We start from the raw sequence: 26980 nt of genomic DNA, 5'->3' as shown, positions 1-26980 counted from the left end.
TAGGTTAAAAAAAAAAACCGATCGTTTGGCCCTGGGGCCAAACGATCGGATTATGTGGGCGGCAATGGGGCAGTCGGATCGGGGACTGCATCAATGAGCCGATGCGGTCCCTGATCCGACCAGATTTTCTAACCTGGCCAATCGAGATCTGGCCAATTTCAGGCCAGATCTCGGTCGGCCAGGCCGCTCTGCTCTCCCCATACACGGGCCGATTAGCTGCCGAATCGGTCCAAGGGACCCATATCAGAAGCTATAGTCGGCCCGTGTATGGGGACCTTTAGAACACATCCCTACTTTGGTCAGTGAGATTCTGATTGGCTGACAAGATAATCAGGTATCAGAATCTTATTGTGTTAATCAGTCAGGTAGTTCCCATAAGGAGCTGCCTCACCATAAACAACTGTACAAACACTTCCACTTTGAAATGCAAAAGACCCTCCAGTTGGCTTCCTGTGATATCTTGGTGTTGACCACCCACCCATCACCATATAATACCAAGGTAACTACCACAAAAGCACTTCAAACATTCCCAACTTAAGCAACTTAATTAACATCTTGTTCACTATATACATTCATACAAATAAATGATATTACTATCATACACTTGCAGGTATATATGCATAGTCGCCACACATACAACTACACAGCGCTGTGGAATACGTTGGCACTTTATAAATAAGTGTTAATAATAATAAAATAATAATAATAATGTAAGCCATTTCTTCTACTGTAGGGCTGTACAACTGGCTGAATGCAGCCTCTCAGCATAGATTTTTAGTCCCCCAACTATGAAAAATATAAACAGAAGTCCAAGTACCACAATATTATTTTATATATTCTGACACCTTCACTCCTCCCCTCCCACCTGATTGTGGGATTGTGTGTATTGTTCTTGGACCACAACTCAATAAGCTTGGAGAGCATTGTTTTACTCCATAGAATTAACTTCACACAACATATGAAATCAGACTGGAGTGGGGGCACATTTGTATCTTGCTGGAGTGTTCCCAGTCTCACTTGGTAACAACTCTTCCAATAATATAATATACTTTCATTTGATACTTAAAATTGCCGGTATAAAGTCAGCTCTGTGGGGCAATAATGTGTCCAGTCTTGTGATATATACATAGATATGTTTTATTAGTGCTGATAGTGTAACTAATGACACAATACAATGCAGGCAGTGGGACTTGTGTGAATGCTGCAATGACTGTACTACAGCAGGTTCGGGACTGTGCTACTTCTCTGCCAGTGCAACCCCCACGGATTTCTTCTGTAGCCTCCAAACCCCTCACTGTCCCCCTGATATCCCTCCCCATACCCCTCTCTCTCTCAGGGATAAGAGATGGAGGAAATAGATCCCAATGAACAAGGAAAATTAATGTTTTATAAAAACCTCACCCAGACTGACAGGAGTGCGCCTGAGATATCAGGGGCTGTTTGGGGACAATCCGTGTAACCAACATGCAGAAAATCTCTGTCAGAGACAGGGACATTTACCCTGCAAGTGACTGTATAATCCCCGGGATATTTATGGAAGTAGATATTATTAATAACTTTACTTTTTGAGAAGCAGGAAACACAGAATGAAAGCTCCCTAATGCTGAACACGGAAAGTAAACGGTGGGTGTGGCTAAACTGTGTCCAATTAGAAAACGGTATCAGAATGAAAGTCAGCCAATAAGCAGACAGAAATATTCTATATAAGAAGAATTGAAACGCTCCAATGTCGTATTTATCTTTTGATAAGAAATCAGTAGAAGATTTGCAATGGCTGAAGCAGCTGAGACGGCGCCTGCTCCTCCCCCGGCTGAACCCGCAGCCAAGAAGAAGAAACAGAGCAAGAAAGCAGCGGGGGCCACTAAATCCAAGAAGCCATCTGGGCCCAGTGTGTCCGAACTGATAGTCAAAGCCGTATCCGCTTCCAAGGAGCGCAGCGGGGTGTCCCTGGCAGCTCTGAAGAAGGTTCTGGCTGCAGGAGGTTACGATGTGGAGAAGAATAACAGCCGCCTCAAGCTGGCTCTCAAGGGCTTGGTCAGTAAGGAGACCCTTGTCCAAGTGAAAGGGAGCGGAGCCTCCGGGTCCTTCAAGCTCAACAAGAAGCAGCTGCAGAGTAAGGAGAAGGCGGCACCGGCAGCAGCCAAAGCCAAGAAACCGGCAGCAAAGAAGGCAGCCAAGTCCCCGAAGAAGCCCAAGAAGGTGTCCGCAGCCGCCAAGAGCCCAAAGAAGGTGGTGAAGAAAGCAGCAAAGGCCGCCAAGAGCCCAAAGAAGGTGGCGAAGAAAGCAGCAAAGGCAGCGAAGAGCCCCATAAAGCCTAAAGCTGCCAAAGCCAAGAAAGTGGCCAAGAGCCCCGCAAAAAAGAGCGTGAAGCCCAAAGCTGCCAAAAGCCCCGCAAAGGCCAAAGCAGCCAAACCCAAAGTGGCTAAAGCAAAGAAAGCCGCCCCTAAGAAGAAATAAGCTGGCTCACTGGCCAACTGCCCCAAAGGCTCTTTTAAGAGCCACCACATCCCCCTGAAAGGGCTTGTAATATAGTGGGGTCTCCTGCTTCTACCATGGCTTTTAATAAGCAATAAAAACTATTAACCTCGCACCGGCCCAACATTCGTTCAGTTATCGCCAACTAATATCCCTGGCCAGTAAGTAACTGCAAAGTTTCCCAAATACACAAATAGTCTTGTGTTCCCCTCCCTTTAGTGCTGCCGGACTGCTCTCCGTCACTTAATGTATCTTTCTGTAACAAAAGCCGAAAAGATACCTTCACCCCACAAAAAGAGCAACTGATTAAAGTAATAAACTAGAGTACATGTAACATACATAATCCATACCATGAGTTCAAATCAGTTTTGTGTCCCTGATAAAACACGCTTTAGAATGAAAACTATACAGACTACAAACTTAATCTACTCTGATGGTCAAAGTGAGCAACAAAAGGGCAAAGCAGATACAAAGAAATAGGAACATAGTAACCGATACTGTTACATTGCAATAGACTTTTGTCTGCTATAAACGCAGGTGCTGTGTAATAGACCCAATAAAATACAAATATATGTAATTCTGCTGGTTCCAGTATATCAACGTATCTTTTTGTAACAAAAGCCGAAATAGAAGTGAAAAGCTCATTCCCAGTAAGTATCCAGTGAATAAAACCTCAACATAATAAAATGCCAGGAACCTGTCCCTATATATTGGGTTTCTGTATTCCAATCTGCCTGGAACACAAGAAAGCAGAGGCCTTTGTTTCAAGAAATCCTGCTCATTAGAAGTACTAATCATTGAGTTACTAAATCTGAGCAGCACAAGGGCCGGTAGCACCGATACCCTAAATGTATCTTATAGTTCAGCTCATTCCCAGAAAGTGTCGGTGGCTCTGAAAAGAGCCTTTGTGCCCAGTGAATAAAACCCCCTCGGATCTAAGCCCTCTCCCCTCGGATCCTGCGGGCCAGCTGGATATCCTTGGGCATGATGGTGACCCTCTTGGCGTGGATGGCGCACAGGTTGGTGTCCTCAAAGAGCCCCACCAGATAAGCCTCGCTGGCCTCCTGCAGAGCCGAGGTAGTTTCCTTGTTACTAAATCTTTACACAGTCACAGTTAAAACTGTACTTTAAACCAACCAAAACAGATCTACATCCATTTGATAATATTATTTTCTTACATTTATGGAAACGGATACCGTATTGGCGTGACACACGGGTCCACAAGGTGGCAGCACTGAGCTGCAAATGTGAACGCCTTAATCTTCCCATCTATTTACAATACAAATACATTGACTTTCATTTTATATATATATAGCATCCGATTTCCCTAGATTATTTACAGCCCTACCCGCACACATGGTGTAATAATTGTAGCTGAATATGTTTAGCAAGGGGGTACCCTGACTTTCCTTAGATTAGGGTATATGCTTAAACTATACTGAAAGTTAGAATTAAAATTAATGTTTGGATTCTAACACCACCTTTCTCCTCTGTTAACCAATTTTTTCTTGCAATCCTTTTCAACTTGTACTAGGTTTTACAAGTTGTCTTAAAGGAACAGTAACACCAAAAAGTGAAAGTGTGTCAAAGTAATGTATTATGTATTATTGGCCGCACTGGTAGAAGTTCTGTGTTTGTTATATGAACTACTGGCACTTTCTCTGTAATGCTCAGTTCTCAGTATGAGTGGTCAATTGATATATAATAATATATTAGAAAATATTAAAATAAAAAAACTAGCAGAGGATGGTTTCGATCCATCGACCTCTGGGTTATGGGCCCAGCACGCTTCCGCTGCGCCACTCTGCTTTCCATATGTGTTTCCTTCAATGACAGATATTGTTGTTAGTAAGAGAACAGTCTGCTCTTCTGAGTGAGTTCTATTTTTCATTTCATTACATAATAGTGGGCGGTTATACTGAAGCTGCAGCCCTATCTAGTCAGATACTGCATTTCCCATCATGCACCTGGCAGAGCATTGTGAGTCACCATGCTGCTCCGTTCCCTGAAGGAAAGTATTGCGTAACGAACGTAACGGATGATGTTTTTAATCAAGGTTCTAGAGCAGTGGTTCTCAACCTTCCTAATGCCGTGACCCTTTAATACAGTTCCTCATGTTGTGGTGACCCCCAACCATAAAATTAGTCCTAAGACCATAGGAAATATGTGTTTTCCCATAGTCTTAGGCGACCCCTGTGAAAGGTTCATTCGACCCCCAAAGGGGTCCCGACCCACAGGTTGAGAACCGCTGTTCTAGAATGTACCAGCCTGCTGTAACCTGTAATAAAGGAGGTTTTATATTTTGGTCGCAGCCAACAGCGTGACTGCTAGTCTGTCTAGTCTGACATAAGGCGGAAAGCTTGTTTGGCCTTTAATGCGTTCTTTCATTGCCTCTGTATTTCTATAGCTTTAGACACAGAAAACCTTTGTTATATTGTTATAAACAGACATTGCTACAGCATCTGCAAGAGCCCGGATAGCTCAGTCGGTAGAGCATCAGACTTTTAATCTGAGGGTCCAGGGTTCAAGTCCCTGTTCGGGCGGCTCTGCTTTTTGTTTTTTTTTTCTATTCTGCTAATGACTAATCTTTAAATTGTAGAGGAAAAGTCCATGTTAATAACTGCCGTTTTATAAACTGAAGGGTGGCAGTGGGGTTAAAACACTGTTTCTGCATGTATTTTGCAAAAAACAGATTTAGAAACATATTAACCCCAGCTGTGCCAGTGTAATCATTGTAGAAATGTCCAATGAGCCCTCCAAGACATGCCAGTATGTACACTAAGGGGCACATTTACTAACCCACGAACGGGCCGAATGCGTCCGATTGCGTTTTTTTCGTAATGATCGGTATTTTGCCATTTTTCGGAAAATTGTCGCGACTTTTTCGTAGCCATTCCGAAAGTTGCGCAAAATGTTGCGATTTTTTCGTAGCGTTACAACTTGCGCGAAAAGTCGCGTCTTTTAAGTTTTAACGCTACGAAAAAAATCGGCAGATTTGGCGCAACTTTTGGAATGGCAACGAAAAAGTTGCGTTTTTTCGTAATGGCTACGAAAAACGAGCGTTTTTTCGCGCAAATCGTATTGGTAACGAAAAAGTCGCAACAATTTCCGAAAAGTCGTAAAGGCGCCGAAAAAAATCGCAAAAAACACGAAAAAGTCGCAAAATGTTCGTTTTCCAATCGGAATTTTTCCAATTCGGATTCGTGGGTTAGTAAATGTGCCCCTAAAAGTCCAATGAGCAGGGTGGGCCCTGGAGCGCACAGCAGGGATCAGTCCAACCCTGCCAATGAGAACTCCTATACTCCAGACATGCCAGAAGGATCATTTACACAAGCAGAATACCAATAGTGAAGTTCAGGGTCGGACTGGGGGGTGAAGGGCCCACTGGGGCTCCTGTCCCAGGTGCCTTGCAGGTGCCCCCAGCCAGGCTCGGGAGAGGGAGCACCAGCAAGGGTCGGGTCTGGGCCGCCGAGGCCCACTAGAGCCACAAAGATGAACCACCCCTTTAACTTACTGATGGCAATTATTTAAAGATATATTCATTAAAAAAATTAAAATCTCCATATACAGCAATTTGATAGGACTAATAATCAAAAATGGAAGCCCAGAATAATACAGGACAATACTTAATGTTTCAAAACTGTGAACTATATTCCTCAATATAGAATAATTACCGGAGACTCAACACAGCGTTGGTGGTATAGTGGTGAGCATAGCTGCCTTCCAAGCAGTTGACCCGGGTTCGATTCCCGGCCAACGCAATCCGCTTTTTTTCCCCTCCCTACCTAATTTTTTGCTTTAATAATTTTACTTTGATGAATAAATATTCTAATTTTCACTTTAGTTGCCCTTGTTTTAGAAGGCTGTCCATTAAAATCCCCTCACTGACAAGTTCACATATATATATATATATATATATAAATACAGAGCTGCTACCACAGAACCATATCTCTCTAATTTATCAGTGAACGTCAGGGATGTAGAAAGATGGCGAAAAGTGCACTTCCTGTTCCAAACAACTGGCAAGACGCACTTTCAATTTTTCTTTGCAGCTATTAGGTGGGGGGGGGGAAATATAGATCAGGGCTGTTGCCAAGGGATGGAACCAGGTAACTATGGAGACATCTGTGTCAGGGTGAGAGAATAGACTTCGGGTGCCCAGTGGCGTCGCCCCATAGTTAGTGCTTCTGCGATTGCGACTGTAGCGCCTGTGGCCTCTGTGGAACTTAATAATCACCAGAATACATGTGTTTTCAGCCTAATGCGTGTTGAGGGGAGACTTTATAGCCTAACAATATAGTATAACAGTCACGTCTAAGTTCATTTCCCTTGTGATGGCAGCAGGGTGATCTGGAAAGGAACGGTGGGTCGCACGTTTGGTACAGTAATCAATTAGTGCCTTATTCTGTCAGTCTGCTGGAGATAATAAGCAATATTTCATATCTATTTACCCCAGGTGCTACAAGCAATTAGTAATCACAATGGAGAATGTGTCTCAGCAGTTTCCCTCCAACATGGAGCCAAATGAGCTCAGTTGTGGGGACCATGAAAGTGTGGAAAGCAGAGTGATAAAAGGTAAGTAGCTTGGAACTTACCCCTTACAGCTCACTCCCAGAGCTTCTAGTTGTGCCAATCTACAAGGTTTGGTCAGAGTTGGTGCCTGCAGTAATTACATAGGGGGTAGGGGCTCCCATGAGCCTTAGTGTTCCCTACCTGGAGTTCTCTTCAGTCTCAGGTGCAGTGGAAATCATGTGGGGTATTCTGGAAATGTTAGGTCAGATCTGATCCCTAAACTGTTTAATGCAATACTGGTAGCCTGAGGCAACTGCCATTGTCACAGTTAGAAGGGGTACTGGTTTCAACTGTTTTCTTAGGAGAATGTCTGTTGAGCTGCAGGGATTTGCCTCAGTTGTTGCCCACTACAGTTACAAATAACCAGTGTGAGAGTAATGTAGACTGGCTGACAAGCATTGGGTCCAGGTGCATGTGCTCCAGACTGTCAGCGAGGAGAAAATAGCACTTTACTACTAAAGGGCCTGCCTAATTAGGTAACTCGGCCGCAAACTGGAGCCTACAACTTAACACCCCCCATTGGGCATGAAAAACATAATGATGTTTTTCCAAGAACCTCTCCTGCACACTGATTCTGCGCTGTCTGTTTGTGTAGGGCTCCGGGACTTGTACCTCACCGAGGAGCTCTGTGACACCACTGTAGTGACTGAAAGCAGAAGGTTTCTCTGCCACAGGTATGTGTTAATGGGTTCACTGCACCTGTAGGTTCTATGAATATGTGTAATTGTTATTAAACTTACCCCTGCCTCAACCATTTAGTAGTGCCCCAATGAAGCTCAGGTTTCAGGGAATGCTAGGCTATGGAGCTAATACAGACAGGAGTACTTTTTGATACTTTGTATATCTAGCATTGTCTCATATACTTTTACCTGATTATAAACACATACTGACATTGAGTATCGTGCACAGACACAGTTTGATTCATCTGTATATTTGTGTTTAATTTATACAGTCAGTACATCATTATTATTTGATTTAGCTATACTCAAAAGTGTAAGGGCACACAGAGCGTTGGGGCAGGCAGACAGAACTGGATCTGCTGTTTTCTGCAGCTCCTTATATCTGTATAAGTATGGCTTCCACCTGAGTACAGGTACACAGAGCAAAGTTCATCCTCAAAAAGGCATTTTCGGGCTAATCTCCACTCCATGTACCTGCACTCAGGTGCAGATACACAGAGCTGTGGAAGAAAGTGGATCCACTTCTCTCTGCCTTCCAAAAAAAATGCAGGCTGAGAGCAGTGGAGCCTGTGGTTTGTGTGCTTTTATAGACAGTGACCTCTGGTGGCAAGATTGTGTGTATTCCATGGGTACAAGCAAGCATTCCACAAAGTGGTCTGGTTTTGAGCAGAAAGTCCGCAATACCCTGACCAAACAGGCACTCCACAGGTGCATTACACCGGGTCGATTGCAGGCTTGCATCCCCCCCCCCCCCCCCCCCCAACCTCCAGTGTTAAAAGTTATTTTACCCCCTGAGCAGGTTGATTTGCCTCCGGAGTGATGTCATTTTCAGTTTTGCACGACTCCCGGGTCGGGTTAGAGGCCCTACTGGACTTGTGCAGGATTCTAGCTTGTCGAGGTTTGTTCAGCAACTCTATAAGGGAGCCTTTTAATGAAGCAACAATGTTATTTATTTGTTTGTTTTTTAAATCCACAATTGCTTGTAGATATTCTCTTTAAATGGCCACAATTCAACAATTTTTTTTAAATTTATTTATTTATTGATTTTATGTAAACAAAATATTGAGAAGTAGGGAAGAATAGAAAGGAAAGAGAGGAAAGATAGTGGTGGTGGGCATTCTAATGTCACAGATACAGCCTTGCTTGGCATTACATGGCTACATTACTAAGGTTTCTTAGACAATCAACTGGGTGTGTTAATCTGTTGTATTGCTAGTTCGTGGGTCTGCTAGCCAGTGGTTCCAGATTTTCTCGAATTTGGCTGGGCATCCTCATGCCAGGTAGGTGAGTTTCTTTGGTGGAAGTGTGTCATCCACCAGCTTGATCCAAAACCCCAGGGTAGGCGGCTCTGTGGCTTTCCAAGTCAGCAAGATGGCCTTTCTAGCGTAGTGCAGTTGCAGGCATAGCCTGTCACTGGAGGACAAGGTAAGGCCTTCAGTATGTCCCAGTAGGCAGAATGCAGACGTCCATATGTTTGGAAGTGCCAGTGAAGAGTTAACATAGGTAAGTATCGTGACCCAGAACTGCTGAATTTTGCGACAGTCCCAGAACACATGAAAGTAGTTACGATGGTCTAGGTTACATTTCACACACACGTCTGGGTAGCCCTGATACATTAATACACCAATGTTGGAGTGCTTGATTGTTTAACACAGGAAATGTAGATACATGTATATACTATATTAGCAGTTTACATTAAGTAGCATGTGTTATTATAGGTAAAGTTCACTTAAAAAAGCTCTTATTGTGTTATAGGTGGACCTATTCTAATCAACATTTCAATTTGTCTTTGTTGGTTTTTAATTATTTTCCATCCAATTATTCCTTATTCTGGCCTGAAAATGCTCTCTAATTGTTGGGGTCACTGACCCTATATATTCAGACCCTCTTCAAAATTTTTTCAGGTGAACTTGGTTTCCTCTGCTCATGTTTTCTTTTCTCTCCAGGGTGGTCCTGGCATCAGTCAGTCCTTATTTCCGAGCAATGTTCAGCAGTTCTATGAGAGAGGCGGAGCGAGGAGAGGTGGTGTTGCCAGACATCCCTCCATCTATAATGCAAACAGTGCTGAACTTTATCTACACCGGTGAGGCCACCATCAACATGGACACAGTTCAGGAGCTTTTTACAGTTTCCAGTCGGCTGCAGATCAGCCCCCTGCAACATCTATGCAGCAGGTGACCACTGAATATATATTCTTGCATAAATAGCTAGGTTAAAAACTTGTATTTATCTCAATCTATTTAAACCTACCCCATAAAAACACCCTGTATGCAATTAACAGAATCTATGGTTATTGGGTGCAAGGTTGTTAGAGGAACAAGGAGTAGTAACTACCCTATTGAAATACAGAGCACAGGTTAGGAGAAAAGGCACAGGTTACATAGCAGATAACAGATAAGTTGCATAGCTTCCAATTGTATTCCACACTGTTTCTGTTATCTGCTATGTAACCTGTACCTTTTCCCCTTTTTCCAGTTTGAATGGCTGCCCCCCGGCCTACACAGCAGCTTATTTATATAAACTATAGTAGGGTTTCTGTAGCAAACACACCAGCTGTACCAGTGCAGGAATGGCTGCCCCCGGGGCTACACAGCAGGGTATTTATATAAACTATAGTAGGGTTTCTGTAGCAAACACCCCAGCTGTACCAGTGCAGGAATGGCTGCCCCCGGGGCTACACAGCAGGGTATTTATATAAACTATAGTAGGGTTTCTGTAGCAAACACCCCAGCTGTACCAGTGCAGGAATGGCTGCCCCCGGGGCTACACAGCGGGGTATTTATATAAACTATAGTAGGGTTTCTGTAGCAAACACCCCAGCTGTACCAGTGCAGGAATGGCTATCCCCGGGGCTACACAGCAGGGTGTTTATATAAACTATAGTAGGGTTTCTGTAGCAAACACCCCAGCTGTACCAGTGCAGGAATGGCTGCCCCCGGGGCTACACAGCAGGGTATTTATATAAACTATAGTAGGGTTTCTGTAGCAAACACCCCAGCTGTACCAGTGCAGGAATGGCTGCCCCCATGGCTACACAGCAGGGTATTTATATAAACTATAGTAGGGTTTCTGTAGCAAACACCCCAGCTGTACCAGTGCAGGAATGGCTGCCCCCGGGGCTACACAGGGGGGTATTTATATAAACTATAGTAGGGTTTCTGTAGCAAACACCCCAGCTGTACCAGTGCAGGAATGGCTGCCCCCGGGGCTACACAGTGGGGTATTTATATAAACTATAGTACCAGTGCAGAGCGACAGTACATTATATTTTAATTACTTACATCTTTATTTTTTAGTGTTACTGTTCCTTTTAAACATTGCCTATTTATATTGTTCTATTATTCCATTATGCTTTAACTTGTTTCTCTTATTGTAATATGAGTGATACTCAGAGTTCCCTGTATAACTCAGCCTGCAGACTTGTGCCTTGTGCACAGAACCCCTCAGTGACTGCTAATATCCTTATCATTTACAGTAGGGGGTACATTATCCCTTATAATACATGAGTGATACTCCGAGTTCCCTGTATAACTCAGCCTGCAGCCTTGTGCCTTTATATGGGCACAGAGCCCCTCAGTGACTGCTAATATCCTTATCATTTACAGTAGGGGGTACATTATCCCTTATAATACATGAGTGATACTCAGAGTTCCCTGTATAACTCAGCCTGCAGCCTTGTGCCTTTATATGGGCACAGAGCCCCTCAGTGACTGCTAATATCCTTATCATTTACAGTAGGGGGTACATTATCCCTTATAATACACGAGTGATACTCAGAGTTCCCTGTATAACTCAGCCTGCAGCCTTGTGCCTTTATATGGGCACAGAACCCCTCAGTGACTGCTAATATCCTTATCATTTACAGTAGGATACATAATTCACTATATACTATAGATCTGTGCTTTATTTAATATACACCTACACACCTACACAGTGGGTTGAGCAGTATGGAATAGTAATAGTATGGATCAACTGAATAAATAAATAAGAACATTGAGTACTTTTGTGATCTATGATGGTAAGGATGAGAGTAGATTACACTCAAAATGTGAAGCAGCAATGAATGATTTCAACACAGCCAGTGCCGGATTTGTTTTCCGGTCGCCCCCCCCCTCCCCAAACATGCAAACATCCCCCCCCCCCCCCCCCGGCAGCATACATTTAAACTCCCATACAGAACAGTGGGGATAGGTCCCCATTGCTCCTTATGGGAGCAAAGTGTAAACATTTAATTGCGGCTGGGCGGAATTTCTGCCACCCCTAAATTTCTACAGCCCTAGGCCCAACCTTGGGGCCTCTCCACAAATCCGGGCCTGAACACAACCAAAAGGAAAGGTCTTTCAGTGCATTTTCCCACTGCACTGATCTTTCTAGGCCGAGAGAAGTTGTGTGAAGATGCAGGAGATCTGCCCATAAAGATCACTGCAATGGGATAAAAGCTCTGTCTGGTTTCTACATGTCATTTGAGAAGAGTGAAGTCCAGCAGAAGGAATAACGGGGAATAAAAGCTTTGTACCTGGGCAAGTACTTAAGGGATATTGAAAGGCAGACGTTATTTTTGGGGATAATGCAAATGAACTGAATAATTGTGATTGGATGTCTGTGACTGTACTACTCTTACTAGATACTGTATATCATGACCTGGATGAGAATCTTCATAGACACAGAAAATCCTTTTCTGTATAAAGGGAAGTGATAGTGTTGCTTATAAACATGTTATCTTCAAATATAGTTGCCTATTTCTTGTCTTCTCTTATTTTTTGTTTCACTTCAGTTACCTAATTAAGGAACAAAATCAAGAAAACTGCCTTTGGATATACAAAATGGCTTATAGCCACAATGACAAGATCCTCTGTCAGGCCGCCTTGCAATACATCAGCTGCCACTTCACTAGTTTATACAGCAATAACAGTTTTCAGTGTCTGGATCTTGGAGAAATAACTAGCGTTCTTTCCTCAGACAGCCTCATGGTCTCTTCTGAACTCTGTGTATACCGTCTTGCCTGCCGCTGGTGGGAATTCAATAATGTAACTCACTGTGCCTTTCCTGAAGAACTGCTAAGAGTTATACGCTTCTATTTAATGAGTCCAAGGGAGCTGGAAGAAGTTAGAGAGGATAAACTTGTTGAAATACCTTCCAGCCAGAATTCAGAAGGTCTTGCTCTTCGTCAAGGAATGTTTGATGACCAGATAGTGTCTATGGACCTTTTGGCGAGGGAAGACAGGTCGCTTGAAGATGCTGATTACCATTTGGATGCTTATGATCCTGCTTTGGAGGTTTGGGAGAAGTTACCAGCCTTGAAATCTCTAATGTGCCCTGGAATATTGGCGTTAGGCAGCCGTTTGTATGTGGCTGGAGGAATGCACAAAGATGATTCAATTTCTAATACACTTCATCTTTATGACTCTGTAAGGAACAACTGGACCAAATTAAGCTCTATGTTTTCGTCTAGGTACATGCATGGTTTTGTTTCATACGGTCAGAGACTGTATGCCCTAGGGGGGTGTGATGAAAATGATGTAATTGACTCAGTTGAGCATTATAATCTTCTAGAGAATCATTGGTCTTGTGGGTCCAGAATGCCTTTTCCACTGTGTTCTTTTGCATGTGCTCAATTAAAAGGAAGACTATATCTAATAGGAGGAGAATCTAGTGTAGTAAATTTGACCTCACCCCTGCGTGGTGTCCTGGTGTATAACCCTTCGTCCGACATGTGGTGCCAGTTTTCACTTCCTATGGTGTGCTCATCTGCAGGAGCAGTGGTGCTGGACAACAAGTTATATGTTATAGGGGGCCGTGTAAACTATGATCACAGCGCTCAAAGCTGTAGGGCGACATCGAAATGCTTTTGTTTAGACGATCAAGGCCGAGTCTGCCGAGACAGCTATGTGCCCTCGCTTCCTAAAAACATTGCATCAGCTGGAGTGGTATGTTGGAAAAGAAGGATCTATGTTCTAGGAGGAGAAGATAGGAACAAATTTTATAAGCAGGTTTACTATTGGACACCTGGTGACATTAAGTGGACGCTGTGCAGGACAACCTTGCCCATTGTTGATAATGGAGTCAGTGGTTTTGGATGTGTCACCATGCAGATTCCTAAGAAAAGATTTTATTCCCTTATACCAGGACGGAGGGTGTCCTCAAGAGTATCTCATAGCTCCTCAACCTAATATTAGTTGTTTAAACTCGCTTGCCTTAGATAAGTACCATGTAAGCCAAATGCATTCTGTGTAGTTTATTGGTTTAGAGATGCATAGCACTACATGTTTTCAGACCTCTGGGGTCCTTCCTCTGGTGCAGTAACACTTTGTGGCACACAGGTTGTATTTTCTTTAGTCACTTGCCTTAGACCAGTGCCCATTTTCTGCGATGTTAGCTGGGGGGGGGGGGGGGGTTAGTTAATGACAAGAATGTATATCTTCATTGCTGAGAAACCACGGGTGCACAATGTGTAGTTAAGTAAGAGTTATTCTGTTTCAAAGAACCCAATTTATTGGCACACCTACAATAAAATCAACCTTTTATTTCGACAGTTAAAACCTGTACATTAAAACACTGTAGAGAAAAGTAGGAAAATAAAGAAATTAAAAATAGACAACCCTTAGTACGTATTAGTCTCAATTCAGTTTGTGCAGACTTCAGTTAATACTTTCACTAAAGATTGATATTTTGTTACATTACTTTGTTGCTGATTCCATACATTGTTACCTCTTTTAAATGTAACAATTTGCCTTAATAGCAAGCAGAGGTTATATAAAATGTTACTATTTTACGGACTTCAGTTAATACTTTTACTGAAGGATAGCATCGACATTGCTAGTTCCATACACTGTTGCCTCTTTTTAATGCAGCGATTGCCTTAGTTACAAATAGAGGTTACTTTGAAAGCTACTATAGCCATTCCACTATCTGCGGCGTGGATTCTAATATTACAAGTAAGTTTCTCTCTGCTTGCTGTTAAGGCAAATTGATATCTTGTTACATTACTTTTACAGTCTCTAGTGAAAGTATTAACTGAAGTTTGCAAAAACTGAATTGAGACGAATAGGTACTAAGGGTTTTCCAGATTTTCTCTACAGTGTTTTAATGTACAGGTTTTAACTGTCGAAATAAAGGTTGATTTTATTGTAGGTGTGCCAATAAATTGTTCTTTAAAAGAGAATAACTCTTAGGCTGATGGCAGACGAGGCGTAGGGCGGATATTTTCGGCAAGCAGAAAAGCGCTTGCTGAAAATTCCGCCCGAGCGTATCTCATTCATTCGGGTGCAGGTACATGTAGGGGGCGTAGGGCGGTATTTTCAGCAAGTGCTTTTCTGCTTGCCGAAAATATCCACCCTACGCCTCTTCTGCCATCAGCCTTACTTAACTACACATTGTGCACCCGTTGACTATAGTGCAAGGTTTCTTTCTGTAACTATAGTAGATATTGCAATCGTGTGACCTGCACAGGAAGCATGACCTAGACACTGTGTCAATTATTAGTTATTCCCAGTTACCAGCCGTTGCTTAAGACTAATGGCGCGTGGGACATTCATTTTTTTTTTACTACCTCTCTCACCAATGAAGATAAACAAGGGTACTAAGGGTTTTCTATTTTTCATTTATTTTCCAACTTTTCTCGAGAGTGTTTAAATGTACAGGTTTTAACTGTCGAAATAAGGTTTGATTTTATTGTAGGTGTGCCAATAAATTGTGTTCGTGGAAACAGACAATATCTACTGTAGTGACAATGTTATTTGTTTGAATTAAGGATGAAAGTTCAGATTTTGTCCTGTTTAGTGCAATAGATGATTATAAACCTTTAGATTTTAAAGCACAATAAAAACAAAACCGCAATCCACTGCATGATGAGATGCCCCTTATCTAAAAATAACAGGCTTCAGCTGGAGGAAGGGTGGGGTTTGTTTATAGAAAGGGCTTTTCGCTGGACTGTTTTTTTTTTTTTGTTTTTTTTAGTAAAGGCCACTGTCAAAACACATGCCTTCTATTTTTAGAGCTGTTGAATTCAATGGTGAACAATTGATCTTGTGACAAATTGCACCCCCCACCCGTAAATCTAGTAAATTGTGCTTGCAATCAAAAGTGTAGCATTAATGTACATAAGTAAGCTTCTATGTTTTGGTATTGTTCCTTTGCGACTTGGTTTTTATCATTGCTTAATAGGTAATATTGTATGATGAAATGAATCAGTAAAGGTTGCTTTATACCACAATAATCTAAGTGCATTTCCTTTATTCCTATTTGTTCTTTGGACCATGTTTTTACCAGAATGTTATTGGAGCAATATTATATAGAATTATTTGGAGCTGAGACTGGAAGAGCACTGACTACTGATTTAAAATATTTGAATTGTATGAGTAGTAACTGAAAGCAGGGGAGGGAATTGTAAGTGATAGCTAATTCTTTTCAGTTGTAATTTGAACACATTGTTATAACCATTGCACATTGTTAATATATATTGGAAATCTTACTTATTCCAACTTCTTTCATTACGCAAAATATAGCAATTTATTGGGTGCCTATACCACTTGATTTACTCTGGTTGGGTTCTGGAAATATCTTGATATTGGTTACCTTCTCTTATAAAATCTTTGCTTCTGCAAACCTATGTAATGTTTAGCCAGGAAGTGTATCCAGACTAACTTTGCAAATACAACAATTGCCTGTGTGGCTCTATAATTGTGCAATGTAATGTAGGAAGAAAATTACTAAAAATCTCAGCCATTCCTAAAGGAGACATATCATACAGAAATGTACCAGTGAATTATACTCCTCTAGATTGTGCTTAAGAAATGTTATGTTTTGGACTGATTTATTGAGAAATTCCCCCAAAACCCCACTAGTCCCGCCCATCCATTTCACTTCCTGCTGGCTGAATTCTCTGGATGTGCAGGGGGGCCGGCGTCTCTCAGTACAGGCACTGTAGGACAGGAACCAATCAGCAGCTGTGCTTCTGGCAGGGACACGCCCACCCCTCATTTGAAATCCTAACTGAGACCTGATAGGATCTATAGGAAACACCAATAAAGGGGCAGTTTTTACAGACTGTTTTCAATTTTAGACCAATGTGAAACCAGCACCATATATTATTCATAATTACCTACAAAATTAGGGATTTTTTTTCCATGTGTCCAATATGTCTCCTTTAACACTGGGTGACTGTTTTTCTACATATTCATGTATATATAATAATAAATGGACAGAAAAATATAACCAGATTATTTTTTTTTACCCTGTGGATTTAAGCAGCAGGTTCTAAGGGTCCCTGTCTTAACTACCAGACCATGTGCGACTTTATGGACCCCAAGTGCTGCAAAAAAATAGTTCAACTTCTCCCATTCCAAGAGGAAATATAAAGTACAATGTGCAATGGGGGCAATGTGAAATCTAAAATGCGTTTCGTAAGAGTATGTTGAATATGCAGTGAATGTTTTGGTGAATTATGAATGTGAGTTATAAAATACTGTAATGTAGAGGTCAAAGGCAGTGTTTCCTTACACTGGAAATAAATATCACCAGTGATGTTGCCCATATCAACAAATCACATCTTTGCTTTTGATTTCTGACTTGTAGGTGACTGTTCAAATTGAATTGCTGATTAGTTGCTATGGGAAACATTACTGGTGTTATTATCTCCAATATTAGTAATCATTCCACTACGTAAGTTAATATGCTTCTACAGAAGGCTCACAGAGGGCAGCTCCTGCCATAAAGCAAGGAGAGAACCCTGCCTTAGGCATCAGCCAAAATAGTGTGTGGCAGTATAAAAAGTGTTCCAGTAGTGCCCAAGGCCACCCAGTTGTCCTTCAAGCTCCGCAGCACCAGCCTACTGATTTGACCATCCCTCACCCCAGCTCACCAGTTCCAATAGTATCCAAGGCCATCCAAGTTGTCCTTCAGGCTGAGCACCACTTATCAACTACTTTGAACTTTCCCCTATCACAGTCCACCACTTCCAGTGGTGCACAAAGCCAACTAAATTGTTCTTCAAGCTGAACACCACCCACCCACTGCACTGACCTTCCCCCTTGCGAGGTGGGGTAGTTATTGGTGAAATGTGGTGTAATTTCCTAAATATAAAGTACATTGTTTTAATAACTGTTGATTGTGTTTGAAATATAGGATCAACACTCTTGATTGCTTGCTTCCATAAATTATCTTCACATTTAGGATGTCTCTCTACTCACTGACTAAATGTTTCTATAACTTCTTTTCCAGTTACCTAAATAAAGAGCTTAATAATGACAGTTGCTTCTGGATTTACCGACTGGCTCACATCCATAATTGCAGGAGCCTTTTGGAAGCCGCAATACAATATATCTCTTGCCATTTTATCAGTCTTACTAAAGAACAGGACTTTCTCCAACTTGATCTGGAAGAATTATCTCCAATACTTTCCTCAGACAAACTGATGGTTTCTTCAGAACTTGACGTCTACCATCTCGCCCTCCGTTGGTGGCAGTTTAATTGCTGCAGTTACACCTCTATTCCTGAAAAACTTACAAAGACCATCCGCTTTCATTTGATGAGCCCACAAGAGCTAGAGGAGGTTGAGGAGGAGTTTCATAAAGAACTATGTTCTTCCCAGCATCAGTTTTCTCTCCAACTCCGCCAAGGAATGTTTGAAGATAGAATCATTTGCATGGATGTTATGGACAGGGAGGACAATTTGCCTAAAGAGGATTATCTTTTGGAATCATACGATCCTGTTTCTGAAGTTTGGGGAAAGTTGCCATTCCCAAAGTACCTCACAGATTCCCGATTCCTGGCAGAAGGGAGATATTTATACATATCAGGAGGCAGAAATGAGGATGAAACTCTAACAGATACTTTGTACGTGTTTGACTCTGTAATGAATGAATGGAGTCAGTTACCTTCTATGAGCATCCCAAGAGTTAACCATGGTTTTGTAGCTTATGCGCAGAGGTTGTATGCCCTGGGGGGCTGGGATGGAAGAGAAATCATTGATTCTGCAGAATATTATAGTGTGCCAGAGAAGTGCTGGAAAGGTCTGTCAAATCTTCCACTGCGCATACAGAACTTTGGATGTGCGCAATTAAAGGGCAAGTTGTATCTTCTTGGTGGAACAACAGTAACATCAAAGTCCACTTTAAATCACCTAGGATTTCTTATGTATGACATTGCTTCAGAGACATGGAGCCACTTTCCTCTGAAAATGCAGTTGTCATCCGCAGGAGCTGTTACGTTGGGTGATAAGCTCTTAGTGATTGGAGGCTATGTCAGTAGTTACTGGGACTACTATGAACCCTTTGAACCACGTGCCACTGACCAGCACTGTGAACATAAATATTACGTGCCGCATATCTCTGCCCAGTTCTATAACTACTCTGACCCATGTGCAAAACCTGGCTTTAGCCCCACCATCTGTTTTTGTTTGGACAGCGAAGGGCGGTTTTGCGGCTGCCCAGTTCCTCCACTTCCTGAAAACCTTGAGTCACCAGGAGTGGTGCGATGGAAGGACAGGATCTATGTCCTGGGTGGCCATTGCATGAGAGGCTATTCCTACAAATTCATATTCTACTGGGCCCCGGGTAGATCGACCTGGAGTCAATGTGACACAGAGTTCCCTATTTTGTTTGATGATAGCTTTGGCTGTGCTACACTGCAGGTTCCTTTGGAACGTTTCCATTCTCTCATTCCTGGCAGAAAGGTAACGAAAATTCCTCCAAAGAGGCAAAGCTTTGACGATGAGACTGACTGGTGGCATTTGCAGCCATTAACATGAAAATATATATATTTTTTTAATAATTAAAATTGCATTCTGTTTTTCAACTAATAAAGAATATAAAATCTACAATCATGTACCATGGGATTCATTCATTTTAATTGTCTTAATTGACTACATTTATTATATATATATATATATATGACACACCGCTACATAACATACCTCGGGTGCTCGGTAAAAGGTTCCAATAGTATAAAAAAGACCACCAACTCCGGGATTTCTTGTGAAAAAATCAAAACCAGAGTTGCTGGTCTTTTTTTATAATATATATATATATATAATATGAAAAAACTCTAATCTTGTAGACAATTATGAATAATATATGGTGTGCTGGTTTAACTTTGAGATAAAAAGTAATACTATCTACTAAAAATGGCCCCTTTATTGAAGCTCCTTATTGAACCAGGTCCCTGTCTGTGTTTAAACTGATGGGTGGGTATAGTTACATAGGGTTGAAAAAAGACCAGAGCCCATCAAGTTCAACCCATCCAAGTAAACCCAGCACACCTAACCCACACCTACCAATCTATACCAACACATACAGACCCACACTGACCTATCTATCCACTCACATACAGACCCATACTGACCTATCTATCCACTCACATACAGACCCACACTGACCTATCTATCCACTCCCATACAGACCCACACTGACCTATCCACTCCCATACAGACCCATACTGACCTATCTATCCACTCACATACAGACCCATACTGACCTATCCACTCACATACAGACACATACTGACCTATCTATCCACTCACATACAGACCCACACTGACCTATCCACTCACATACAGACCCATACTGACCTATCTATCCACTCACATACAGACCCATACTGACCTATCTATCCACTCACATACAGACCCATACTGACCTATCTATCCACTCACATACAGACCCATACTGACCCATCTAACCACTCACATACAGACCCACACTGACCTATCCATCCACTCACATACAGACCCACACTGACCTATCCACTCACATACAGACACATACTGACCTATCTATCCACTCACATACAGACCCATACTGACCTATCTATCCACTCACATACAGACCCATACTGACCCATCTAACCACTCACATACAGACCCACACTGACCTATCCATCCACTCACATACAGACCCACACTGACCTATCTATCCACTCCCATACAGACCCACACTGACCTATCCACTCACATACAGACCCATACTGACCTATCTATCCACTCACATACAGACCCATACTGACCTATCTATCCACTCACATACAGACCCACACTGACCTATCTATCCACTCACATACAGACCCAGACTGACATATCTATCCACTCACATACAGACCCACACTGACCTATCTATCCACTCACATACAGACCCATACTGACCTATCTATCCACTCACATACAGACCCACACTGACCTATCCACTCACATACAGACCCACACTGACCTATCCATCCACTCACATACAGACCCACACTGACCTATCCATCCACTCACATACAGACCCACACTGACCTATCTATCCACTCACATACAGACCCACACTGACCTATCTATCCACTCACATACAGACCCACACTGACCTATCTATCCACTCACATACAGACCCATACTGACCTATCTATCCACTCACATACAGACCCATACTGACCTATCTATCCACTCATATACAGACCCACATTGACCTATCTATCCACTCCCATACAGACCCACACTGACCTATCCACTCACATACAGACCCACACTGACCTATCCATCCACTCACATACAGACCCACACTGACCTATCTATCCACTCACATACAGACCCATACTGACCTATCTATCCACTCACATACAGACCCACATTGACCTATCTATCCACTCCCATACAGACCCACACTGACCTATCCACTCACATACAGACCCACACTGACCTATCTATCCACTCACATACAGACCCATACTGACCTATCCATCCACTCACATACAGACCCAGACTGACCTATCCACTCACATACAGACCCACACTGACCTATCCATCCACTCACATACAGACCCAGACTGACCTATCCACTCACATACAGACCCACACTGACCTATCCATCCACTCACATACAGACCCACACTGACCTATCCACTCACATACAGACCCGCACTGACCTATCTATCCACTCACATACAGACCCACACTGACCTATCCACTCACATACAGACCCACACTGACCTATCTATCCACTCACATACAGACCCACACTGACCTATCCACTCACATACAGACCCACACTGACCTATCTATCCACTCACATACAGACCCAGACTGACCTATCTATACACTCACATACAGACCCACACTGACCTATCTATCCACTCACATACAGACCCATACTGACCTATCCACTCACATACAGACCCACACTGACCTATCTATCCACTCACATACAGACCCACACTGACCTATCTATCCACTCACATACAGACCCAGACTGACATATCTATACACTCACATACAGACCCACACTGACCTATCTATCCACTCACATACAGACCCACACTGACCTATCTATCCACTCACATACAGACCCACACTGACCTATCCACTCACATACAGACCCATACTGACCTATCTATCCACTCACATACAGACCCACACTGACCTATCTATACACTCACATACAGACCCACACTGACCTATCCACTCACATACAGACCCACACTGACCTATCTATCCACTCACATACAGACCCAGACTGACCTATCTATACACTCACATACAGACCCACACTGACCTATCTATCCACTCACATACAGACCCACACTGACCTATCTATACACTCACATACAGACCCACACTGACCTATCTATCCACTCACATACAGACCCACACTGACCTATCTATCCACTCACATACAGACCCACACTGACCTATCCATCCACTCACATACAGACCCACACCTACCAATCTATCCACTCACATACATAAACTTTATATACAACCACTAATACTAACTGTAGATATTAGTATCACAATAGCCTTGGGTATGTCCTAACGGTTCCTGCCAGAAACACAGTAGAAGGAGAGCAGCCAATCACAGCCCTGCAGTCACACAAGCACAGACAGGCTTCAGTTCCCTATCAGGTCAGCCTAGCTGCTGACTAGTGGAGTTGCAGATATTTTCAATTCATTGACACAATATTGTTTTTCACACAATATGCCCCCTTTGAAGGAGAATGAAACCCTGAGGATAACTGGGAACTTTATAAAAAAAGCTCCACCTTTCACTTCTTCTGGTCCTCTTCACTGGCATGAACATGCACTGTTGAAGCAAGGTTGAAGCAAACTACACATGCTCCTGTAGTGAAATTGCAGTGACGAGGAGCTGAAGTGACAAGAGATGGAACTCCCAACCCCACTGTACTAGCCACTCTGCATTTTAGAGTCTTCTCAGACTTGACACAACTGAAAAATGTATTCAACAGTATAAAGTCAGACAAGATATAGCAGGACAGCTAAGCCATCATCTTCCTCATGTACCACACCAAACAGTAACACACATGCACACACACATATATATATAGTTGCCTCCTTTCTTAGAAAAAAATAACAATTTGGGGAGGGGGTGGAGTTATAGCATGAGATGGGTGGAATTATGATGCAAATGGGGGTGGGGTTATGACCTAGAAGGGATGGTGCGGGATGGATTGGGTCAATATGGAAGAATATTGTGGGGTTGGGAATGGGGGAAAGAGGTATCTGAGATGACAGTACTGACCTTAGAGGAAGAGTTGGGGCAGGTGGCAAAACAACAGGTACGGTAATTACAAATTATTAACTTAACTGAATACTTTAACATATCTATTGCCTTGGACCCATGGGGGGATTATAGCAGGCTATTAATTTTATGACCATATTATAAGGAGGAAGCCCCAAAATACTCTCTCACTTATCTATTAGGCTACTTGTTAAAAAGACAGTACCTGTGTAAAAATCACAGCTGGAAGCTCTAAAAGATTCTCACAGAAGCCTGTAAAAGCCCAGGCAACACTCTATTATAGCCTCAGCAGCATACAGAAGACTCTCCATCACTAAGATAAATCTTCTCTATGACTTATACAGCTCTCTGTCCTGCTTGATTTCTCCTGATGAGGAAAACATAGTATTTTCCCAGCCTGATAGCATGCTATGGTGTTATGGCTCTGCCATATATAGTTGTCTCTTGTCTTCCCAACCAGTAAGTACTAGTTTAACTGTTGCACAAGACAGGAAGTCAGTAAAACAGGAAGGGAGAGTAAAGCCAGTATTGGCAGTTAAACGCTTAATCTGCACACCTTTGCAGTCTTGTGGCTTCCTACATTACCCCATTGAAGGCATTCCATGTACGTTTTCCTGTTGTATCTGTTAAAATAGTAAGTTGACAGCTCTGCTACTCAAGCTGCCGGCAGGGGGCAGAGTGATGGGAGCCCTGGGGAAGGAGAAAAAATCAGGTACCTCCTGGGAAAATGGGGGGGGGGGGCTGACAGGTCTGGATTGGGGAATGAAAATACTGTTCCTGAGTTTATGACGTTTGCCTATAGTAGCTAGTCATCTTTATAATACTTGCATCCCTAGTTTCTTCAAAGGCTGATTAGTATTTCATCATCACTTTCATGGTCCAGAAGTTCATATGCAAAGGTGATAATTGAATAGGGCATTTAGTGAGGCCAGTACACTGATGACCTTACTGGAGTATCTAGTGGAGTACAGATTATAGTACACAGACAGAGTGACGGGCCAGTTTCTGACTCCAGCCATCCCTGTTAAGTCATTATGCTTTTATTACTCCTCCTTTTGATGCTGATTGCTTTTTATATAATTGCCTGCCCTGCCCCCTTCAGGTATTTAGAAAGTGATGGTATGTAGGGCCAGATTGGGATAGAACAGGTTAGGGTTGGATATGACCTGGCAACACTACAGGCCAGATTTTCTCCATAGTCCAACCCAGTACTCTGATTAATGTTACTGCTGCCTTTGCATGCCCTGATCATGTTTCTAAGACAGACACATGGTACAAGCAGCTAGGGCTCTTACACAGTGTATAACAAGAACAATGCACATATATATATATTACAAAAATGCTCAAAGTAGCACACTCTGAATTTCTGCTGTGCAGCACTGCCTTCATTAGTAAGGATATACATACACAGCTACAATCTTCTATTCAAAGCTCTGCAACAGCAACCAAGCTGCTCCCCTCACAGTATATCTGACGTACTTGTACCAAGGATTCCTAGCGCCTCGTTAGCGCAGTAGGTAGCGCGTCAGTCTCATAATCTGAAGGTCGTGAGTTCGATCCTCACACGGGGCATAGCTTTTTTTTCCCCTCCTTCCTGTTTAATACTATAAATCCAATACTGTCAATTCTTGAACATTCTTTTACGTGTGTGTTAGGCAGCTCTATACACGGTCATAAACCTAAAGCTCATGAATTCAACATGTAATTATTACTTGTTATATAAATTATATTACTTGCTATATAAATTAGCCAAAATGGGCACATCACATGTGGAGATTAGTTGCCCATGATACATTTGCTCTACCACAAGCAATGAATCTCCTGAAAATGCTTTCCTACCAGCCATTCACGTTATTACTATGGGAATGTGTTTCAGATTAGCCACCCCCTATAAATCTGCTGCATCATGGGTCACTAATCTCAATGTATGCCATCTGCATAAATGTCTACCTATTGCGGCTGTATCAATGGGAACTGTCCACTTAGCTGCTGCTAATATTATTGTTGTACCCTTGGATTTGATTCTCATATTAAAAAAAAAAAAAAAAGTCATATATAAAATAAAAAAAAATTACACTTCCCATACCGGGAGTCGAACCCGGGCCGCCTGGGTGAAAACCAGGAATCCTAACCGCTAGACCATATGGGACGCGATAGTAAATACTTTGCTCTATGACTATTAATATCATATATCATATTATTTTCATGATATACTATTTATTACAATGGATAAGATCAGGAATGACTGCACTAACAGGAGAATCGCCACGTTTGGCTTCAGTCACTGAGCTGCTCCTTACAAAGAGCCAGGGGCTACTCTAGCGCTTGTTGGCGTAAGCCCTTCCCAGCGGCAGGCAGTGACTGAGCAGCTTAGGGCCGATGAGTGCATCTCACAGGGCGCATAGTGGGCTCAGTCTGTGCAGGGAAGCGCCAGAGGAACCCCAGTGCAGATTGGGTGCTGTATGCCCTAATGGGCTTATGTGCGTGTAAATATATGTTCCGGACTGTGTATTGTATAGAAATTTCAGAATGTAAATATTTGTATTCGTTCCGATATTTGTTCAGCTGATATTTGTTCTGGAACTTACACCGCGTTGGTTCTGAGGCGCTAAAGCCCGTGAGGAGCAGCCGCTTGTAGTTTCAGTCATTGCCACACGAGGGCGATACGCAAACAGGAAAAACACCCCTCGTCCCTTTGTTCTTGGGCCGCAGCGAACTGCTTGTTCCTTTCGTAGAGCGCCCCAAAAACGACTCCGCTACCCCGATATACAAGGTATTCATTTTATTCTTAGCAACCCAGGCGTGAAATCTGCTAGTGAAATCCCTAGATCTACTGTAACAAGGAGGTGGCGAAGAAAGCAGCAAAGGCCGCCAAGAGCCCAAAGAAGGTGGCGAAGAAAGCAGCAAAGGCAGCGAAGAGCCCCATAAAGCCTAAAGCTGCCAAAGCCAAGAAAGTGGCCAAGAGCCCCGCAAAAAAGAGCGTGAAGCCCAAAGCTGCCAAAAGCCCCGCAAAGGCCAAAGCAGCCAAACCCAAAGTGGCTAAAGCAAAGAAAGCCGCCCCTAAGAAGAAATAAGCTGGCTCACTGGCCAACTGCCCCAAAGGCTCTTTTAAGAGCCACCACATCCCCCTGAAAGGGCTTGTAATATAGTGGGGTCTCCTGCTTCTACCATGGCTTTTAATAAGCAATAAAAACTATTAACCTCGCACCGGCCCAACATTCGTTCAGTTATCGCCAACTAATATCCCTGGCCAATAAGTAACTGCAAAGTTTCCCAAATACACAAATAGTTTAGTGTTCCCCTCCCTTTAGTGCTGCCGGACTGCTCTCCGTCACTTAAACCTGCCCAAACCATTCCTCCCCCTCCCACTGGTTCTGTCCAAGATAGAAATTCTCAGATAGGAATTTAGCCCCTGTTCCCTGTAACGTAAATGCAACAGTAGGAAAGTGACATTGTTGCGAGTTGTATCCAGCAATGTGTGTAACGGAGCGAATGTCCCAGTGTAACAATGTAAGTGCTACTTTGTCAGCTCAAAGCTCCAACTCATTAGAAAAGTAACAAATAGGGGAAAGACAAGGCAGAGTAACAAACAGCTCAGCTGAGAGGCTCAGAGAGTTGCAGCAGCATTAGAGGGCGTGTAAGTGACACACGTATTTGTACTTCCTGTTTTGTCTCTAATTTGGTAAAACAATCTGAGTATGGAGTCCGCTATCCCAGTAACGGGGATTAAATGCTACTGACTATCACAGC

General features: G+C 42.8%; 2 protein-coding genes and 5 non-coding genes across 13 annotated transcripts; 5 read left to right on the top strand and 2 right to left on the bottom strand.

Annotated features, from left to right (window-relative positions):
• The first annotated feature begins 1731 nt into the window (after positions 1-1731).
• On the top strand, positions 1732-26351 carry LOC101735136 (histone H1B). Of its 4 annotated transcripts, none has more exons than XM_031899366.1 (2): positions 1732-2229; positions 26077-26351. In XM_031899366.1, the coding sequence occupies exons 1-2, from the start codon at positions 1771-1773 to the stop codon at positions 26302-26304; spliced, it is 687 nt and encodes a 228-aa protein (XP_031755226.1). In that variant the 5' UTR covers positions 1732-1770; the 3' UTR covers positions 26305-26351. The 4 variants fall into 4 exon arrangements, with proteins under 4 accessions (XP_031755226.1, XP_017948255.1, XP_017948254.1 ...); XM_018092766.2 differs by having other exon boundaries at positions 1732-2271; positions 26119-26351; XM_018092765.2 differs by having other exon boundaries at positions 1732-2271.
• Positions 4213-4284, bottom strand: trnam-cau. Its single transcript has one exon. It is a non-coding gene; the product is annotated as a tRNA-Met (tRNA).
• trnak-uuu lies at positions 4946-5018 on the top strand. The gene has a single exon. It is a non-coding gene; the product is annotated as a tRNA-Lys (tRNA).
• On the top strand, positions 6165-6236 carry trnag-ucc. The gene has a single exon. It is a non-coding gene; the product is annotated as a tRNA-Gly (tRNA).
• Positions 6446-19542, top strand: LOC100496285 (kelch-like protein 12). Of its 4 annotated transcripts, none has more exons than XM_002942299.5 (5): positions 6446-6838; positions 6932-7050; positions 7643-7721; positions 9674-9901; positions 12502-14870. In XM_002942299.5, exons 2-5 carry the CDS (start codon positions 6957-6959, stop codon positions 13895-13897), a joined length of 1797 nt encoding a protein of 598 aa, XP_002942345.1. In that variant the 5' UTR covers positions 6446-6838; positions 6932-6956; the 3' UTR covers positions 13898-14870. The 4 variants fall into 4 exon arrangements, with proteins under 4 accessions (XP_002942345.1, XP_031755221.1, XP_031755220.1 ...); XM_031899361.1 differs by lacking the exon at positions 12502-14870 and adding an exon at positions 17946-19542 and having other exon boundaries at positions 6448-6584; XM_031899360.1 differs by lacking the exon at positions 12502-14870 and adding an exon at positions 17946-19542 and having other exon boundaries at positions 6448-6838.
• Positions 24730-24802, top strand: trnam-cau. The gene has a single exon. It is a non-coding gene; the product is annotated as a tRNA-Met (tRNA).
• trnae-uuc lies at positions 25308-25379 on the bottom strand. Its single transcript has one exon. It is a non-coding gene; the product is annotated as a tRNA-Glu (tRNA).
• Positions 26352-26980: the final 629 nt, after the last annotated feature.

The sequence above is a fragment of the Xenopus tropicalis genome, chromosome 3 (genome assembly GCF_000004195.4).
Source record: "Xenopus tropicalis strain Nigerian chromosome 3, UCB_Xtro_10.0, whole genome shotgun sequence".
In the NCBI taxonomy this organism is placed as follows: domain Eukaryota; kingdom Metazoa; phylum Chordata; class Amphibia; order Anura; family Pipidae; genus Xenopus; species Xenopus tropicalis.
This window is presented reverse-complemented; position numbering and strand designations above follow the sequence as displayed.

Excerpts from the sequence above, each read along its gene's own strand:
- LOC101735136 (XM_018092765.2), top strand. The coding sequence starts at position 1,771 with ATGGCTGAAGCAGCTGAGACGGCGCCTGCTCCTCCCCCGGCTGAACCC. Across the intron at positions 2,272-26,076 it reads CCGCCAAGAGCCCAAAGAAG|GTGGCGAAGAAAGCAGCAAA; the intron begins GTGGCGAAGAAA and ends TGTAACAAGGAG.
- LOC100496285 (XM_031899361.1), top strand. The coding sequence starts at position 6,957 with ATGGAGAATGTGTCTCAGCAGTTTCCCTCCAACATGGAGCCAAATGAG. Across the intron at positions 7,051-7,642 it reads GGAAAGCAGAGTGATAAAAG|GGCTCCGGGACTTGTACCTC; the intron begins GTAAGTAGCTTG and ends CTGTTTGTGTAG. Across the intron at positions 7,722-9,673 it reads AGAAGGTTTCTCTGCCACAG|GGTGGTCCTGGCATCAGTCA; the intron begins GTATGTGTTAAT and ends TTTTCTCTCCAG.